The sequence below is a fragment of the Lepisma saccharinum genome, chromosome 11 (assembly GCF_977018435.1).
Source record: "Lepisma saccharinum chromosome 11, izLepSacc3.1, whole genome shotgun sequence".
In the NCBI taxonomy this organism is placed as follows: Eukaryota; Metazoa; Arthropoda; class Insecta; order Zygentoma; family Lepismatidae; genus Lepisma; species Lepisma saccharinum.
In genome coordinates this window covers 83,902,927-83,923,949 of record NC_139239.1, presented here as the reverse complement: position 1 = coordinate 83,923,949, position 21,023 = coordinate 83,902,927, and the positions used below count along the sequence as shown (strand labels likewise).

Here is a 21,023-nt window from a genome sequence, read left to right as displayed (position 1 = left end):
TCATTGAAATCAGGTTCCTTGGAATCGAACCTTGGGCCTCTTACGGCGACAGCGTTAGCCAGTGCAATATCGAGAAAACTAACTTTTCTAGTTGAAACACGTACCATTCTACAGACTGGACACAATTGTAGCAGCAGTGGTAACGTAAAGAGGTAAGTAAAAAGTGTAGTATTGTGCAATGCTCTTTTGAATTCAATTAATCTTGTAAATTCAATTAAACCAGAAAAAAACTGCTGCGGCCCACGAGAACGTAAAAAGCGTCGCAGCCCAGAATGTAGCCCCGAGCGACACCTCGTTCCGCATTTTGAACTTAATTGGAACAAAACCAACAGCCCTCGCGCAGTTCGCATTGCTGTTAGCGCTATTTTACACTCTTAAATCTCTCGGTGCTCGTACACGCTAGAGTCGCTCTCTGGGCGCCTGGCTGAGCAAAAGGTTACGGCATTTTTATGACCGCAACGAAAGGTCCTTCCGGAGCCACAGGCGGTGCAGAAACCAAACACCCATTGCAGATTGATGAATATGTCGATGGAGGAGAAAGCAAAGAACTATTTATCTTTCGTCCCCCCTCTTTCTCCCTGCTTTCCGGAGAAAGATCCCTCTGTTTCCTTCTCTTCCGCCAGCCCAGCCACCCACAGCTCCCGTGGACGGTGACGGCCGCGGTTCCGTGTACCTGCCGCCCGTCCGGCAGAGCCAGCGGCCCTGACGAGCTCATGCCATGGAAAGTTAGTGATCCAAAGAGTAGCCATGAACACCACCGACCATGTACCGTGCAAATATCAACGGGCCGGCGGGAGGCGGATATGGTTTTGTAGAGAGGTGTAAGAGAGAGAGGGGACGATAAAAGGGAAGAAATTCCCTGGATCTCCCGGCAGAGTCAGTCGATGGCTGAACCAGAAGTTAGAAGGTCGTAAGAATTCTTATCTCAACACTGTTTGTCCGTTGCAGAGATCCGTGTACGCATACCGTGCTCACGTTCAATTGGTGCGTGCGAGTTACGCGTGGATGAATAGCTACTTTTTGCGTCCGGTTCGTACGTTTCTAGTGAATACAATAATATGTCTCAAAACTATGTCCAAGTTCGTAGTTAGTGAAACGTCTGAAGAATGTGTTTCAAATATCTCATGATCGATTTCACAACCTCACTGTCGCTACACATTTGGGTGGAACGTAAAGTCAATTGTCAATGCGATAAGGAAAATGTACCTTAGCAGCCAGAGGGAAATATGCACTTCGTCCGAGATGTAAGTACACCATTTGTAATATCGCATTCATAGCCTTATGTAAAATGTGGTTTGTGTGGTTGTCGAGAACACCAGAACACCAGAAAACAATCAAGTTGCGACTATTTTTATCCACAAATAATGGTTAATATGTGGATTGCTGCTGTCTCAGCCAGTCAGAAATGTTTTTGAAGTCATCCGTTTTTTAATTTCTTTAAAAATTGTATAAATTTAGTCCGCTTTTACACCTCTCTAGATTAATCTATGTCGGACCCAATATCCGACCCCAGGACTTTATCACGCCATGCTAACCACCCTGCCACTGAAGCAGGCAGGACTTGAATCTCCACACTAATCTGAACACTGTCTCTAAAAGTGAATCATGCTGCTCAAACATGTGGGGAAACTCTATTCGTTACCTCGTTGCTTATCGCTAAGTTCTTCACTCTACCATTGTACTCCGTAACAGACACAACTCCAGTGCCAGCTGTCGTTCAAGATTAACTTATGCCATTTCATTTAACAAATGATGCTTTGCTTTATTACTGCACTTCCTTTGTGTAAAAAAATCAAGTATTATTATTATCATTTGATGTAAGCAATCACTGATCTTTAAGAACGTCTGTTTGAAAACAAAATGTCAGACCTGCTCATTTATTCAGTAATTAATATTCGTATTAGTTAGAGTCCTCTTTCCGCTTCGCCATACACTCACTTACATATTTATTTCTATTTTACCTTTCAAGAGATTTGTACATATTAGTGCATGCCATGTTTTGTGAAGTACAACTTTATTTTATATTTACGTTGCATATTACTAGCTTCTGATTTTAATAAACGGCGGATTTCAGTTCACTCGCATAAATTAATCAGGGATAAAATTACTTTTTTGAATCGGAACCATTTATGAGAGTTGAAATATAATATCAAACCGGAGACATTTTAGTTACAAGACAATAGTACTCAACCCGGAAACTTACAAGGAACATATTGAACTTGTTTTTAACTTATATGCATATGTGGGTGTGGGTGTGTTCACATATAAAATACACGTTGGAAATTTTAGTTGCTTAATAATAATAGGGTTTTCGTCGATAAAATTCCCGAGATTGCAATTTCAGAACGTATGTTCGGAACTGAAATTTTAACGATTTCAGATGTTTATCTGCAAGTCCTGTTCTTCTGAATGGATAATATTCAATGTGACGTCAGCACCGCATAGCATGATGGGAAACTGGACAAATCCGCACGTTGTTCGGCATCAGTCCGGCAAACCATAGCAAGCGTGAAGCAAAGCATATGCTGCGTGAATGAAAGTGACCCAATATTTAAAATTTTAAATTGTATTATTGTAGATTTTTGGTGAATTAATATGTTTTGTGTGTGTGTGTGTGTGTGTTGTGTGCTTTGCAACGCGTGTGGTTGATGTACGATCTCTAATAATGTTCACACAACACAAAAAATGCAGATCAATCAGCGGATGCGTTCGCAGTATGCGTATATTTGTATATACTTTTCAGCATATCTTCTATGGCTGTCTCAATATACATAAGAAAAGTGACAATGATATATTACGGGCTTAAAAAATATAGTACACTATTTTGTATTTCGGAACATTTCTATAAATTATTATTTTCACGAGACATAGTTTGTTTTTAATTCACTTTTTAAAAAATTATATATATATATATATATATATATATATATATATATATATATATATATATATATATATATATTTCCCTCTACCGGGAATCTAATTTTGGATCCCTCGATTACAAGGTGACAGAATTTGCCACTGCATTATCGGATAGGTCCGATTGATTCCATGAGAAACATGCTTCATAGTCCTGTATTTCTTTCGTATGTTACGTAGCTTTATACAACGTTGTCTTGTGGCAAATTGCATCTTTTTAGATACTCTGGTCATTATTACGAGTCTTAGCAAAATGTGAAAGACTACATTTGCCATATAATAGTTATATTTGTACCTTGAATTACTGCTACAAAAGCTGTGATCGCAATACTTATCAAACAAATTTCCAAGACGCCCCAAAACATTTGCCGGAATCATGGCAGCTGTCGTGCTTTCGCGCAATGAATTTTGGGGGAAGTTGTTCGCTGAATATCATCCATTCTAGATGCAGCTTCAAAACATTGGGTTAAGACAAATCGTAAATTACCTGGACTCTTATGCGGCTATTTTGTGAAAAGGAGTTCAGCACGCCAAGAGGGAAATAAGCTAGGTCAGGATTGCAGACGAAGGGGTGGGGGTGCGGAGAAGCTCATGTCCCGTGTCTCGAAAGATGCCCTCGGGGTGAGTTCATACCAGCTATCACCCTCCTTGACATGTATTCCCTGGCTAGCAGACGAATTTATTGGACCAACGGATTGAAATTTTGATCTAGTGTTACTTTGTCTAGTGGTGGCTTAGGACGTTATGGCGAGTGCGCTGCAAAAACTGCTGGAGGAGCCGGTGTTTGGCGTAGACTTTTGGAGGAATCAAGGAGATACAGAGCGTTTTTATGGATATTACTTACCTACCAACTTTGAAAGATGCAAGAAGTTTTATTTTGCTGATTTAGGTATGTTTTTGTTTATCAAAATTGTGTTATATTTCTTTTGATTTTCGTAAGAAACATATAGTACAGCCGTAACTAGTATGTTACATTTCTCATAGTCGCATATACTGAATATTTTAATGGGTGTAGGTGTAAAAGAAACAACTTACGCTATTGGAGAGAAAGAACGTTCCGAATTTTCATCGAAATAGTATTAATTCTCTTATTCCTCTCTAACACTATATTAACCATTAGTTATCGAACCGGCATCCATGGCGAAGGGAGCATACAGTCATACAGCATGCTAAACAACCTTGGGAGAGGGGACAGCGGGCAGTAAGTAGGTCACCTTTCTTAATGTAATACAATGATACATTGCATTGTATTAAACGAACTGTACTGTTTCGGGGAGGGGGAGCGACAATGTTTTTAGTAGTGGCTGTCATGTAAAATATACATTTATATACCATATAAAAATACATAGTTTGGTTAAATACGATATCGACTTTTTTTGTTTTTGCTGGGACAAGAGAGGGAGCTGATTTCCTGGCGCCGTCACCGTGGTGGTAAAGTCATATGTATAAGCTATACGCCTTGAAGAATGACACACGCCACCCAAGATAAGGGCTTCCAGCCTGCTGCCACCCCATTTGCGACACAAAGCCCTTCAGAACACCAAACATTTGCTTGCGGTTTGCCAAACTGAACGCACCGTGGTCTGAACACATGGCGGAGTTTCCAAAATCGTCGGAATACTCCAAAGCACACCGGCGGCCCTCCAGAAGAACTTCCTTGATTCGAGGGACCCTTCGACAGCGTGGCACGCAGTCTCCAACAATGGATGCGATTGTTGCATCGCTTCCTGGCTGCCAACGGAAGGCAGGCGGCGAGCTCTTTGAGCTCCCGTGATAGATTCTTCCAGTTCAAGAGTCTTCGGCGCGACAATCGCCTCACACACGTGTCGCGTTTGCTCCTCATTAGGATTTCCTTCCACTGCATGTGTAGCCGCGCACAAGTCGTGCCTTCAGTAGCTTCGGCAGAAATCGGAAGTGCAGATGTTGCACATATCGTAAGTTGGGAACAGGTCACTTCAGAAGTATTTAGCACTGTCGCTTTTACGCTGGATCTTTCTTCTTCTCTCCTGTTTCGTTTAGTTTATTTTATTTTGCATCTCTTCCATTTTTGGCCAATTGCGAAAATGAGAAATTCACAAAGAACGCCAAGGCATGGATTCGAATCCGGGATCACTGGCGTCGTAATACGCTGTGCTAACCATTTCGCCACAGAGGTCGGCCTCTCTCCTTTTCCGACATTTTACGAAGTTCCTCTTTTTTCTGTTGTGATTGACAGTCTAACATTAGGGACTACATTCTTCTAGCTCGAAAATTGATTTTCATATCGTCTTAGGTAATAAGTGTTATATGGTTAAAAAATTTATCAGTTTTCGCCAAATTAGGTATTGTATACCACGTACAAAATCAAAGCGCTGGCGAATTGTTATGAAGTACTTGCAGTATCGAGGCAAGATCGGAAACTGCAAAGTTAAGTCCACTTTATGGTTAGATAGGCTAATTAGGACTGGATCAATAGTGCAATGGACATCCACCGGGAATCCAGCCCGGGACCCTTTTATTTGAAGTCGATAACTACGTAACTCCTTCTAGGCTTGTAATCAAGGTGTTTCATTCAACACCCTTTGGGATCTAAAGCATAAAGGGAGCCTATATTTGCTCATATGTGTGTGTGTTTGTATGTAAAATTGACCTAAATTTTGACAAATTAACTTTTCTAACATATATATATATATATATATATATATATATATATATATATATATATATATATATTTCGAGTTCTATAACTTTTTATCCGCTCCCTAATATACCTTATCCATCATACTCGAAGGCACAAATATAATTTTTTGAGTATCTGGAGATTAATGTTCGGTTGAATCCGGGAATGGAAAACAAAATGAGAATGAAAACAATTGAACAGAAGTTATTTTCCTTTTTTTTATGTGACCGAACTACGAACATTTTTGCTTTCATCGGATCTAATTCCAGAATTATTATAAAAGTTGACAGCCTTAACCATTAGAATATAGTAGAATACATTTCAAGTATGAGCCTACAAGGAAGAACATTTTTTTCATTATTCCTATTTCCCTCTCTTCGTTTACTTGGCAATTCACAACTACCGTCTTTCATTTTTCTCACTTTCACCAACCTTGCACTATTTCACTAAATTCTTAGCTAAGTGATTCCTAGAAAGTTTTGTTAGTCCGTTTTTGCTTCCATATTCCATTCTTAGACTCTTTGCTCTCTTTGTCCAGACATAATGTAGGAAAGTTACCAGATTCAATATTGTGCCTCCCTCCCCCCCTCTCCCTCTTCATAACGGTTGTCATTATCTTCTCTACGTAAGATTGGTTTAATTTGTTATGTCTTGTCTTCCCTGTTTCTTTGTGCTGGGGGAGAATGTAAAATTTCACCGTATAGCGGACATTCAGCGCTTCCGTCCTGCTGCTTGAGTTTAATTTGTGTCCATCCTCCAGTCTGATCCAGGCCAATCCTGATCTTTATTTTGCCCCACGTAAGTCAATGTAGTTCCTCCTACCCCAGTCTCGGGCCGTATCCACTATTATTGTTGATGTTAAATATTTTTTCCCTGCATTTCGCCACAATTTCCTATTTGTTAATTTCTTCCAGTCTGTCACGTATATCCCCTAGTGCCTGGATATCAATTCCCCCTTATGCTCCCTCTTCCCAAATCCACCCCAGCCCTACTTCTGAGGCTATAATAAAAAAAAACAACTTGAGACACCCTCTCCATAGTGTTGTGGCTAACACTGTTGCCTAGTAACCAATGGCCCTCTTGCGGAGGGTCATTACACCGTGGTTGGGATCCAACTTTAAGCCTTAGGCCCAGTCCCGATAGTCTACCTGAGTACTAACTGCACCAGAACTTTTGAGAGTGAGGCGAACATTCTTATCCTTGGCAGTGCCAAACCTGCAGGGCTGTCGTTAGCTCAAAACAGAGGCTACTTATCTATTTCCGAACCTATTCGAAAGTCCAAAGAGAAATCAAGGGTGGATGAAAGAAGGAAAGAAAGAGGGAGACAGAATTGAAACCGAGACATTTGGAAATCTTTGGAAGGGAAAAAGCGATGAAAGAAGCTTCGTGAAAGAAGTTGCCTTGGACGTGAAAAATGGGACTATATTTCATCGCAGAGTGTGTGCGCACAGCTCGTTATCCGTTTTCACCTTCCTCCGGCTTTTTACATGTCATTAACTCTTCCGTGAATAAGAGGAATGAGCCCCTACCCCCCACCCCACCCCCGCCAGGAAGAAAGTTCAAGTGTATGCGAATGAGAGAGAAGAGACGAAAAATGGAGCTAGAAGAGTGGAATGTTAAAGGAAGTGCAAAAGAATGTGAGCCAAAGAAGGACTGAAGAACGACCATAAAAGGATTTAAATTCGCTTAACTTCGTTTCCAGTGCGCGATTGGAATTCTTTTCGCCAACCAATTGAGATACCATTAACCCCTTTTCCTTGCCTTGCGGGACAAGATTTGTTGGATTGATTCCTCATCCATTCTCAAATAATAATGGTTGACTGAAATCGAAAGTCCTTAATGCTGAAGCAAGTAAAAACAAAGTCTCTCTGCTAGTCTTTACCCTCAGTATGTGTCTTGAAATTGGATGCAAAGGTGGAAGTTTTCTTGAGAGCTACCGGGAGTCTTTCCCCCTTGACGCCAGCTGCATTCCTGCATTTCCTTTATCACTCTTCAAAGTTCTCGGTCCCAATGCTTGACCACGCGAGGATAAAAACCAGTTTGGATACAGATTTGGAGTGGGTGAAATCATTTGTCTTCAGGGCTCGAGGATAAACATAGGAATGACCTTGCCTCTTCACATTTAAACTGTGAATATTATGTTCCAAAGGAGCGTAAGTTATCGGTATTGTACAGGGTGTCCAACATAAAACAGGTACGCCTGTAATGAACGATACATGTGGTGCGTACGGGTTTTGTGTGTGACACCCTGTACCACATACCGAGCAAAAATATTATTTATCCTATTTGCATGTATTTTAATGTTGTTTTTATGAAGTAATAGCAACAGGTTAATATTACAAAAACGAAAAAGAACAACAAAAGTGTTCTGTGTCACTCTTTTCGTTACTTTAAAACTTATCTTACGTTCCGCTCAATGTGATTCTTAATTCGAAACAACATTTTTTGACAGTCACTACTGTTTTAACTAATCACTCCTATACCACATTAAGTGTACACTGGTAACAGCAGTCCTATAACAGCATGCTTTCAATATTTATCATTATTTATTTTAATACAACTAATACCTCTCTGATAGCATAGTGGTACCGTCGTTGCCTTTGAATTAAGTGGTCCAGGATTCGATACCCGGTGAAAACACTAGTGAATCGGATCCCACTTAAAACTCTAGTTCCAGTCACGATTAGCCTATCTGTGGATAAAGTGGACTTAAAACAAGAATTCAATCAATCGCATTAAAGGTTCTATCGTTTATAAGATATCGAAGTGTAGACCTTTTCGAACATACTGTATGATCATTGGCCTATACGACATGAGAAAAAATGTATCGTTTCTTAATAAAATCAAATATGGTTGATTCTTTATCAAAAACTGCAATTATAATGGAAATGATGCGTCGAATTTTATAGAGATGCACATTTCGAACAAATTTAGGAACTAAACTCAACACTTTTACTTACTCGACTCTTGCCTTATGCCCAGAAGCAGACAATTCATAAGGAAATATCAATCAAATGCAACCAAGTATATTACGTATTTTGTTGCCCATCATATTAGACACCTCATGTGTTGCAATGTGTTCTGAAAGTGCACAGAAATTTCACAGGGAGTTGGATGAATTCACAGAGAATGAAACTGGTAGGGAAGAGGGAATATATATGTCGTACGCACAGGCTTCTATAGTCTCATTGTTCAAAATGACCACAGCATGAATATTATTCGTTTGTTCTTCACAGACCCTTCTCGTGGCGACACAGTTCATCCAAAAAAGAAAAAAGATACGAGTTCTCTTTGTTCCGGTGACATAAAGTGGAAAATCCCATCAACCAATAATCTCATTTTCAAGAAGCTATTACACGTCCCGATTTCTTGCTTTTCCCGATTCCTTTCTGTTCCCAAAAAGCTAAAAAAGAGAGGGGGAAAATACATATCCGCTTTACGTAAGCTCACATTTCGTCAGCTTTTCTGTTTTCATCTCCACTAAGTGCTGTATCTGATCACAATAAACTCCGCCATCAGCATTGCACGCGACCCCACGAGTCGTCCAGCGGAGGAGGTCACGTGTCGGCTCTCCGCAAAAGCTTTTTTTTTCTTTCCTTCTTTCTTTCTCTCTTTTTTTATTACTTTTTCATCCTCTTTTGGGATGCTAATATTGACAGACACAAGGAGAAGGGATACGGGACATGATAGAGGAAACTGTTGTATGAATAAAATTGGTGAAGTTGGTGTCGACGTTGCTGATGTAAGGTCATTGCGGACAAAAGGAATCTTTCTGCATGGCAGATATTGCAGAGGATGGGATTCCGAAAAGATACAAACTTTGTGTTTGTGTATTGTTTTTCCAAGAACAGATAAAAATTATTATCCCACACGACTGCTACAACACTATAGTTAGGAGATGATTGCCGTTGCTGTGGAATTATTTTAAAATGGCCTACAAGTTCTGTAATTTATATTCAGTTGTGGCACAGAATGAAGCTAATGGTAAAACCCAAGAGGGAATTCACAATGAAAGGTTAGAGTGTAAATTGTAGGAATTCCAATGTGTTCTCAATACACATGCTATGTAGTAATATAAATAATATGAACAGGACTTCAAGAGGACGATGGGAGAAAATCCTTTCCTCTGCTAATTATTATTATTATTATCATCATTATTTATTCTTTGGCACGACATTTTTTGACAGCCTTAACATTGACCTTGCCAGTATCGTTTCGTTAGGTCACTCACTACCGCCTTTTTGTGACATTCTATTGCCTTCACAGTGCCGGATCAAAACAGCAAATCGACAAGCTGATCATTGACGTTACATCTTGCCACAATCACACACTGATAGAAAGGATTAAGCAGATGGACATACGTTTGTCTTCTTATGTACTTCTTGTTTCTTTGTTTCTGTTTATAAAGTCTTATTTCTCTTTCTTTTATATTAATAGTGACAATGAGAACTAATTATAATTGAACGATTCAGATAAAAAAAAAACTTCGTCGATGGAGTAGTGAACAAGCTCTTAAAGAGGCTCATGTGCTGCTTCGAAAGTTTTACACATTTCTTCACAATGAGAGCTTTCGAGGCCACAGATTGAATTATTATTTCATATCCTGGAACTACATTAATCTTAGATAATACCTGTAAATACTATTGTAAAACGAGTATCACAGCTTTGTTACATCAGGATTACCTTTCCCCTTTCTCTAAGCCGAAATCCTTAACCACAGGCTCGCGTCAAATTTCTTGCCTTTTCATCTGAGGAAGACAAGGTACGAAGCCGGGGGATGCAAACCGAAAGTGTTTTTGTACCGTGAAAGGTTCACGTATATATTCCTTTCTGTGGAGCTAAGAATTTGACAGAGCGATTGCCTTTCTTGCCAAATTTTGTGTTTAGAATGGAGTCGCATACCTGCCCAAGCAGTATTGCCAACTCTAGCAGATTACTATTCGGAAGACTCTATTACCTTTTCACGCAAGGAACGTTCCTCGAACCTTGATTCCATACTTCAAGTATTCTCAAGCAGCACGACACTGTTTTTATTAATTGTGTACGACTTATTGAATACTTAATTATGTATTAAAGCGAAATCGAGTACCTTCAAGTAATGTGCCAGTTAGCATGTGTACCTTTTTAAAAGGTTCTAAGGATCTTTTTTCAGATTTCTGTACTGATCATCCCCAGTATTTTATATTTCTTGTGTCACATTTTCTTATTGTATATACGCACACTTTGTATTATAAAATTTATGTAGAGACGACACCTATGGCGGAGTGGTTAGCACAGCACGTTACGATGCCAAGAGTCTAGGGTTCGAATCCAGGCCTGGGCATGGGTGTTCTTTGTGAGTGTACCTTCATCCATTTCATCATATCATCACTCATCCTCATCTTCGCGATTAGCCAAAAGTGGCAGAAAAACTAAGTAAAATAATCGAAAACAAAAAATCCAATAAGATTCCATACAATCCTGTATTTCATGAATTCCAACATATGGGTTCGTATCTGGAAAGGAAGAAATATCAAATATCATAATGTTTTGAGAAAGTAATCAATTTTCTCTCCATTCTTATCTCAGACTACAAATATTTTGAGAGTTTTTTAATCATTAGCATATAAACACATTTATATCTGAACCATAGTCATTATTTTTTTAAATTTCAGTATGGTAAGTTCATAATAATAAATCGCTTCTTTTTCATTTGGAGATTTGAAGACTGATCCACATTATTACCCAACAATGTAATTTCTCAGAATTTTCATTTTCAAACATATATTTATGTGTAGTGCATTTTTTGAGATTAATATTTCTACTTATTGGTAAATAATTTAAAATTCTGTCGTGACGAATATTTGCACGCTATAGCTGTAATTATTAAACATTCATGTATTCGAGCTGTTTTTATTAAAGCTTCTGTTAGAAAATGTACGAAGTTGAATTTGAGGATAAAATTCTCTAAGGTACGTAAAGTGATACAAGAGTGGAAACCCTACTGAACAGGGGAGAGGGGGAAGCACACTGCAGCCCCCTCCTACCTGGTTTGACCTCTCCAGACCAAAAAGGGGACTGGTGCAGGAGGTATATACAAATGGCCTTTTTTCACCGACCCTGACATGGATATTCTCCTCGAGTTCTTAATAGCTACCTGAAGAGCTCCAAAGCAGACGATGAAGTCGACATTGAGAGCCTGTCCCACTGCTCCTGTGTATGGAGAACGCTTCACAAAAGTCGAACACCTTTTAATAAGCAAGAAATAACGGTCCTCAAGAGGGTTGATGGAGTCAAAAGTTGGTTTCCTCAATGACAGTGAAGAGCAACGACAACCATTCGCTCACTCAATGGCCTCAGCTGTTGTAAAGGATTCTCCTGACACCTCCAATCTAGTGTTGCCATCTCACAAGGTTTCCAGCCAGATATACGAGTTGTGAGATCTCTTTTAATCCTCATTATGTCTTGATATCTGCTCTTCAGTCAACATACTAAACATAATCTAAAGAAATCGTATAAATATAACGTTAAGATCGTATCTCATGTCAGAAAATATTGGATTGATTGATTGATTGATTAATTTGGATTATTTTACTTCGCTTTTCTGCCACTTTTAGCTAATCGCGAAGATGGGGATGAGTGATGATGTGATGAAATTGATGAATGTACACTCACAAACATCCATGCCCAGGTCGTGATTCGAACCCGGAACCCCTGGAATCTATAAAATATTGGAGTATCCTAATCCCGCCTCTCTCTCTCTCTCTCTCTCTCTATCTGTCTCTCTCTCAGCCTCATCGGTGACATGGTAACGGCATACCATTGCTGTCTTTACTTTCAAACGAAGGGCCTCTTCGATGGCGTAATCAAGAGGTTCCGGGTTCGATACACCGTGGAGGCACAAGTGGTTTGGTACCCACATTGAAGTAAAGGTCCAATCCCGATTAACCTATCTGTGCATAAAGTAAACTTTAAAGAAAACTCAAATTTTACATCAAATTTTCCTTCCTTCCGCCTGTTTCCCTCTCTTTCAAAATGTTTCCCGATTACAAAAGCAACATTCGAAGGAAACTTTCTCCCCTGGAGGTGGCAACACTGTTCCATAGTTCTCCCTTCCATAGAAAGCTCCTCTTTCCCACCTCCCTCCTGCTGATCCGAACCTTCGCAGCCCAACCTGGATCATTATCCAGAGCCTGGCTTTTGTGCATGCTCCCGTGAGTCGCAATGGACATTCTTTTCTGGTAGCAGAAAATTCTTGCATGTGTCCGGACTACAGTTAATCATGCTGCAGAAGGGGCCTCAAAGAAGTGTTTACTGGCTTATTTCGGGGTCCGTGGATATTCCGTGCCTTTGGGTCGGAGGAAGGGGTTCACTTCAAGGGCGGTGGATCAGCTTTCCACCATGTGTATATATTCATAACCTTCATCTTTAAAGCATTGCAACCGGGAGATGAAGAGGAAATACAGTTATTTCATGTTTCTTTCTCTTACCGTAATGTTTCGTAGAGAAAGTTTGGACCTTGAGGTTGAGACTATGGACTAACAATCCAAGGGTCTCGGTTTCGATTTCACTTTAAACTGTCGGTTTACCCATATCTACCCCCTAAATTTTTCAAGGAGGTAAAGTGCCACGAATGCCAATGTATGTAGTATGTATTGTATTATATACTTATGTAATGTATATATATATATATATATTTATTCCCTACGTTAATGCAAAATTAAATGTGTGAAAATGAAAATTAATGAAAATGCATTAGAATAATTTCAAGAGTAGCAACAGCGTGGAGGTGGCAACGGGAATTGAGAATTGCATCATGGGAATAAGAAAACAATATAGCGTACTTAAGTAATTAATCACCAGCGAGAGAGAAAGGATTCAGAATTTGATTTATCTGACGCAGTGCTTTAAGTAACGCAAGGGTCATTAGGTCTGCAGCTTCTAACTCCTGAGAGAGCGGCAACTCATCCGTTAAAAGATCCTTAAAAGAATTTAATGAGGGTTAAATTTTCTCCTCTTCATTTCTTAAACAAAGATATTGTTCCATTTCCTCATCTTTATTGGTTAACGCGACTCATTATTTGAAGATTCTTGAAAGAGTGTGTTCATGGCAGCTAATCTACATTTTACACTTGTCTTTTCTTCTGAAAACAGATTAACACAGTTCCATGGGAAAGAAAGGAAAAATCGAATTTTTAACAATGATATTTGTATCTAGAGCTTCTCTATTGAAGAAATTGACGCTTCGATGACCGAGAGCGTGGAATGGACAACTCATGAAATTGTCACCTTGGATCCCGGGTTCGAATCACGGCTTATTTATGGTAGTTTCTTTGTAAGTCCTCTTCATCATTTTAATCTTATCACCATCATCTGATTAGCGTTTCCTTTAGTGTTGCCCACGGGACGAGACTTTGGCCTGTCTCGTCTCGTGGAAATGCTGTGAAATGCTGTCTCGTCTCGAAAATATTCGTTTGTCTCGGGACACATGATCAATCTCGTCTCGTCCAGTGGGCAACACTAATTTCCTTCGTCTTTGCTCTGTATGACCTTATCCTTTCATTCTTCCTTCCCTCTTTTCTCTCGTTCTTTCCTTCCTTCTTTCTTTCTTCTTTCATTTACCTACATGAGGCAAGGCTGATCCCAGATGTGACCTCATGGCTAGGGATCTCGTCCTTGCCTCGTAGTCTCCAGATACAAGCGGTTCTGTGTTTGATTCTATTGGGTTTCTGAAATTTTAGTGTTCAAGGTGTATTGGAGATTATTTTACTAAACAATACAACTCATGTGGCTTTTTCAATTTTTTTTATGATGGAAACATGAGGCACCATGGCGGAAATTAATTCAATCGCAAATGTTTCGTAAGATCTACTTCCAAAAGTAACGCGTTAGAATTACTTTGCTTCCAAAAGCAACTCGTTACAGTTACCGTCATCCTTATTATGCTTCCAAAAGTAACTAGTTACATTCAAAAGCAACGCGTTGCAGTTACTCTTACTTTGCTCCGAAAAGTAACGCGTTACTTTGTCGTACAATAAGGCACGAAAGATATCTATTTTCGATAATATGTTACAAGTACCGAAAAGTAATGCGTTATCAGGTGACGCATTACTTGCGTCACGTTACTCCCCCAACTCTGGTAGAAACTAACAATAAACAGTAACGTAGTAATTATAAACCTCCCTCTACCAACCACGAGGCCAGCAGCGAGAGCAAAGGGGGCTGGCTCCCTCTCTGCTGTGGGAGGGAACAGATGATGTCACTGGCTAGATTGTTTATGGCATGTCGTGTAGCACAAACTGCTCGATTTTATCGTCGAACAGTCAAGTCTTGAAACAATCTCCATCGGGATTTAAAAACCCCGAAAGCGCATCGGGCAGCCCCCGGAGTGGAGCGGAGTTTATCTGCCGCAGACTCACGCACGGCCGATAATTGCGTTGAGCATTATAGGAGGACTCTCTCCGTCTTCCGAGTTCGGAACATCACGAAGCACGACCGAGTAATGATTGGAATCACTGCGGCTCTTCGCGCGAATCATTGCAACTGATGGTCCCGACCGTAATGCCCAAATAGGCAGAGGACTCGTAAATTTGTGAAATTACTCCGCCGATTATCTCTGGTTTTACGACGAGAAGAATTACGCAAATAAAATGATGCGAACCTATTTGGTAGAACGGGTGGGGAAACTAACAGTCCATACGGAGGTAAACGGACAAAGATTTTTACAAAGCCGGTTGAGTTAATCGGGATGTCAGCAATAAGTGCGCTCGCAACTACTTTCCGTTATACTTTTGAACATATTGTATGTGCTGTAACATGTGCTGAAAGTGTCCAAAGATGGTTATTAGCGTTCTAAAGGGGAATACGAATGTTGAGATTGTACTGTTAGCACTTACAGACGCATTTGAAACACAATTTGTTCAAATATGATCAAAATTAATGAAATTTTTGCTGTGGTGATGCATAAAGTAAATAAAATTACAATAGGATCATCCTTGCTCTACCTGTGATTCCCTCTCAGAAACAATGATGTCTAAACACGTCACAGGTATTAGCTCTTACAAGTACTGACGAATTCAGTTTTAACCGGAGAATCAGTGATAAATGCTGATGATGATAATAATAATAACAACAACAATCTGTTGCGCAACTGCCAGTGAGGGCCAAGGCCTACCTACCCGCTGCGGGCCTCACTCCGACCAGAGGTGGAAGATCATCAAACCAATTACGGGGTGAAGTGTGCTCAGTACGAGGAATCCTCAGTCGTTGGTGCAGGTTTACTATGTCCCGGTTACGCTACCCATTCGTAGCTCCCCAATTTTCTCACGATGGTGGGTGGCTTGATCCTCATTTGCATCAACGTTGCAATTGATGCAAATTCGATTGATTGCTTGATTCATTTCGTGTGTAAGTCCACTTTATGTACAGTAAGGCTAATCGGGACTGGACCTACAGTTTGAAGTGGAATCCGAACCCTATATGCCTCCACCGGGTATCGAACCGTGACCATTTGATTACAAGGCGACGACGGAAAATGCAACTGATGTAGATATTTACGGCATATTGATATTTATCATACACATCCAAAAAGCAAAGAACAATAAAAAAAAAGGTGGTTATTTGATTGAAAATCCTCAAATATTTACCGAAACGTTCAGTACGAACATTAGGAAAATGCAAATAATACATATCAGAACAAAGAATACAAAAATTTAAAGCTAAGCAGACTGCTATAATCACGTATGTAGCTAACGAAGTATAAAAAGCAAGCAAGAAGAAAGAAAAACAGTGCAGGGAGTCAAATGTGTTCACAGAAAATTCATTTTCCTAAACAGAATCTCCTATTTCGGTCACTAACGTGCTATCTTTTGTGAGTTTGTTCTCTCCTTACTCTTACGACACCTGTCCATATGTGTGTGTGTGTGTGGTTGCACCACGACTCTCAGAGCATCGTCTTTCAAGGTGGGCAACGCCTCTCAGCCACTTTCCCAAGAATCTCGGGTGCTGGCTGCTCAGGTCTCCTTCCATTGTAAGTTTGTCAAAGAACGGAATATGCGATACGCTCCTGAGCATTGTGTTACAAAGAACCTGAGAAGAAATACAGCGCTGAACTTGTATTCCCTCTCTTGGTCCCTAAATCCAGTTCTTTCGTAGTTTAAATAAGGCACAGCATTACAATACAGACTTAGAAAAAGCAAAGAACAAATTCGTAGGACTGAAAATTTACAATTTGAATATAGTATGCATGCCTGCGTAGCGTATTAAGTGACTTTTGGAGCTATTCGATTAAATAACTAAAATTATTTGTATAAGTTAGCGTAAAGGGTAGTGCTATTCCAAACAAGAAAACGTATTTGTTAATAAAAAAAGGATCTTGAAAGTTCAGCTTGTAGAAATGTTGATACAGCGACGTACTTACGTTACATTTCTTGTGGCATGGACAATTTGTATGCCTCCTCGGATGCCTGTCGACCTCCGTGGCTGAGTGATTAGCACAGGGCGCTACGACGTCAGTGGCGGGTTCGAATCCTGGGTCATGGATGTTTGTGTTTGCCCTCAACGAGGAGATAGAGAATTGAGTAAAAAGTGACACATGTGAAAAACGAGAAAAAATGACGGAGGGAAACTACCGCTTAGGGGTCTTCCTACTTAAGAAAAGTTGCGTAGTGGTAACGTCATCGCCTTGAAATCAAGGAGTACCGGGTTCGAGACCCGGTGGAGATACATAGCTTTTGAATACCACTTAAAACTGCAGGCTATCTGTGCAAAAGTGAACTTAAAAGCTCAATAGATAATTTGTTTGTTTCAATTGTAAAATTTTACGTGGCATAGAAAATTTTTAAAACTATATTTTTTAGACTTGTTCTGTAACTGTTAGCCCTACTTAGCAGTTCCATGTAGTTGTTTAAGGATTGCTCAACGTTCTCGTCGAACATGCAGAGCACATCTTTCCGGTGGAAAAGTCACATACAGGCTGACAGAGGGGGGAGCGGAAAAGAAGGATCAATAATGCAGGGGAAATTTTGGAGAGGGGAACGGAAAACACTTTCTCTTCAGAAAGCTCTGGGCCCCTCTCATTCGGGAAAGGGCCGGCAGAGCCGAAGATCGGGGTTTCGGAGACTCGCGTGACCCTAGGTCAGCACGTGAGCGTCGGGCGAGGAGAGGGCGCGAACGAAGATGCGTTCCGGAACGCACGCCGTGCTCCACTGGTGCCAAAACCAAACACGCACCGAGCGGACCTGCATCTCGAGTGTTTCCATGGAAACGGCGTCAGGAATCACCGCCACGCACGGGTCGAAGCGGCGATCCCGTGCCCCCCCTCGCGAGGCCCCGCCCCGTTCGCGATACCACGTGATCTTTGACGGCGTCGTCGCGAACCAATGGCGTCGATCGCGTCGAGAGCGGCGGCCATGGGAGAGGGGACACGGGGGGAGCGCCGAGGGTCAGGCTCCTCCATGGCGGTCGTTCGCGATTGGCGGAAAAGCTGGCAGGATTAAAGAGAACCCCGCAGTCTGTCCACCAAATCTCTGCCTCCCCGCCGCAAACAATTTTATCACCGCCGGAGGGGGGAGGAGGGCGAGGGGGATCATTTTTGGGGGATTTCGGAAACCCTCCCTCTCTCCCCAGTGTGCGTGCATCCACGGTGAGCCGTTCGGGGGTCGACGGCGATAATCGCATCAGGAGTCACCTCGTCGGAATCAGCCAGGCTGCCGGGAATTCACGTCCCGTCGGATCCACGGGCATTCTCTGCGTCAACCGGAAGGACGGCAGCCGAGGTTCGCAGGAGAAGATTTTCCGGAAGGGGACAGGCCTCGGGCATTTCGGGTGCAGCGACGTCCCTCATCAAATATTAAAAAAAAAAAAACGAGGAGGACGGTTCACGTGACCGCGTGCGGAAAGTGTCGTGGCTAGTAAGCGAGGAAGGATTTCCCTGTGACGAACCGCATGGACAGAAAAGTATCTGTTGCTGGAGACTTGTGCAAGTGCTTTGCCGTGCTTTTTTTTACTGTTGAACCTTGACGTTGTGAAAAGAAAAAAACAGACGTAAACATTAGTTGTCACGGTCATTGAAGCAGCTTCGAACGGTCCACGCTGGATCCCTCAAACTTCGGCCTGTTCTCATTTCGTCCTCCCGTCATGGATCTCACGACCGCCTATCGATACAATCAAAACATGATGGAATATTATACGTGTAAGAGTAAGTTTTATTACACCTTTTCTTTAGATTCCGATCTCAAATCACCCTTCCCTGTTGGTTCCCTTCACTTTAGAAGTGTTCTGCATGTTGTTTGTGTTAGTGTTTACCACAAAGCCACGTGAGTTTATTGTTGTGTATTTGTGTGTGTGTGAGTGCGTGCGTACGTGCCAGAAGATATCTTATAATCTGAAATGGGTTGTGCATAAAATTATAACTAAGTATAAAGTGTTGTCGATGTTGCATTGTAGTGCATACTAGCCATAGTTCACCTTACAAGATCTCAATCGTAATAGATCAGTGTCGTAAATCTGTGTGTTTTGTTCCTTGTTCTTATTTGCCAAATTTATCGTAGTATTTCCACATTTTCATTGTCTCCAAGACGTGTCTTTTAAGTTTTGGATCAAAATAAGTTCCATATTTTAAATGCATTTACAGCGGTCACAACCAGAAAGCAATAGAAATTATGTTATTTTGACTTTGAACCTTACTACAATTGACTAATAAACATAAGCTTTGTGTGTTGCTTTGTGCAAGCATCGACTTCATTCACTTCAAGCATTGACATCCTTGTGGGTGCAAAACAGCTTCTCCACGATGTGTACACACACTCTTTTTTTCTCTCTCTCGACTTTCATCTTTCCTTTTTTTATCTTTTTTTTCGCCAGATCACACCCTACACTCTCTTATCCGACCAAACTATGTTATGCCTGGTTTACTAGGCTTTCTTCAGTAGATGGAAGCTGTGCGCGGGGCCTAACTTAATTACCAAAGCGGAGAATGCACGCGGAGAGAGGTCTGAAAGAAACCAGACAGAGTCGATCTAATTTACTGGAACCAAAATGGACAAGCGGTAGTTGGTATTCCAATCGCATCTGAAGTAATGGAACGGTCGAAGAGGAGGGAGAAGAAAAAACGAGGACGGAATAGTTCGAAGGGGGAGAGAGGGGGGTGTTCGAGAAGTTGGTGGAAATCTAAGGGATAGCGATTTTTCCCCCTTCTGGAAAATCTGAGGAAAGGAGATGTTGAAGAAAGGGGGCAGCCAGTGGGTAAGTTGGGCTCCGGTTCTATATCAGGTCTCCGGAAAATGTGGTTTTCTGCCTGGAGTAGGTGGGTGGGCTAGCGGTGGGCGAATCTGAGGAATTGGAAGGCTGTGTGTAAGCAGAGAAAGGGGACGGGGGAGCAGCTAAAAGGGTGCACGGAGAAGTTTCGGAACTCCAACGGGGAGAAGTGGGGGGGGGGGGGGAAAGTCAAGTTGGAGATTTCCGGGATTCGCTCGCTGCTTGCCATTTTCGGTCCTATTAAGATGCTATGAAAGCCTCCGCTCAACCCCCTCTGCCTCCCTCGTCCTTGCTCTGGAATTCTCTTGCCGAGGCAACCCTCGGTGCAATGTCTTTGGCTGGGACACGTCGAAATCGCTGTTGACAGTGCGTGGTCACCTGGGTCTTCCAAAGCAACAAGGAATGGGACGGTGCGGTGGGGTCCTTCCCCCACCTCCTCCGAGGAACGCAACGTCTTGGTCAGTGTGCCCCAAGTCTTGTCCTCGCTTGCAAGCGAGAGATCTTTCGGCCGAGACGACTCGACGCCAGCTGTCCGTCGGTCCGCGTGGGAAAATCTTTCCCGGCGACGTCTTCGTACGCGCAATCCTACCAAAGACGATAGCTCGCAAGTGTGGTTATAGAAACATGATATAATATTGGAGCTCTGCCCACGTTGTCCTTCCGCACGTGGGAACGGACACCGTGCACTACCTGCGCTCGCTTTCTCCGGTGGTGTCCTGTTCCCCCAAATACACTTTTGCTTTCTGGAGAGGAACAGGTTCCCGAAGTCACGGCCTGAGAGCGTCGCCGAAATCGTTCCCTCTCTCGGGATAAGATTCGAACGAGTCCAACAGTTCGTTTCTGTCCATGGAACTCTACCCATCAGCCACGGTCGCCGCGAATTACTACGGATATTTTCTGGACGTACAACGTACTATTTTGAAACTAGGTAGGACATGAAGTTTGATATTTAACTTCTGCTCTGTCAAGTAGCGTAGTTCCTGTTCTTTTCTTTTGTTGTTGTTTTCTCTTTTGGGTACACTTTGGCTATTTTGGAATGACCCTTTTATCTGTACCCACCGTGTACAGTGCGTTCGTTTCGGCTCTGGGCCGAGATAGCGCGTGACATGGCGCAGATGCCGACATTTTCGTTCCGTAACGTCTCGCTTATTTACGCACATAGCTTTAGCATGTAGACAATTATACTTACATTGCATAACGAGTGTTATAA

General features: G+C 41.6%; 1 protein-coding gene across 9 annotated transcripts in view; it reads left to right on the top strand.

The window, feature by feature from the left end:
* Positions 1-21,023, top strand: part of LOC145994950 (paired box protein Pax-5-like) — a 288,640-nt gene that overhangs the window by 146,966 nt on the left and 120,651 nt on the right. The window contains exon 1 of one of the 9 annotated variants that reach the window (XM_083131474.1): positions 18,479-18,749. The exons of 7 other annotated variants lie outside the window; for them this stretch is intronic. In XM_083131474.1, coding sequence (XP_082987600.1) covers positions 18,695-18,749 — 55 coding nt within the window. In that variant the 5' untranslated portion in view covers positions 18,479-18,694. Of the gene's footprint in view, positions 1-18,478; positions 18,756-21,023 lie in introns of those variants that run through there. One more of the 9 variants, XM_083131473.1, reaches the window with a different exon arrangement.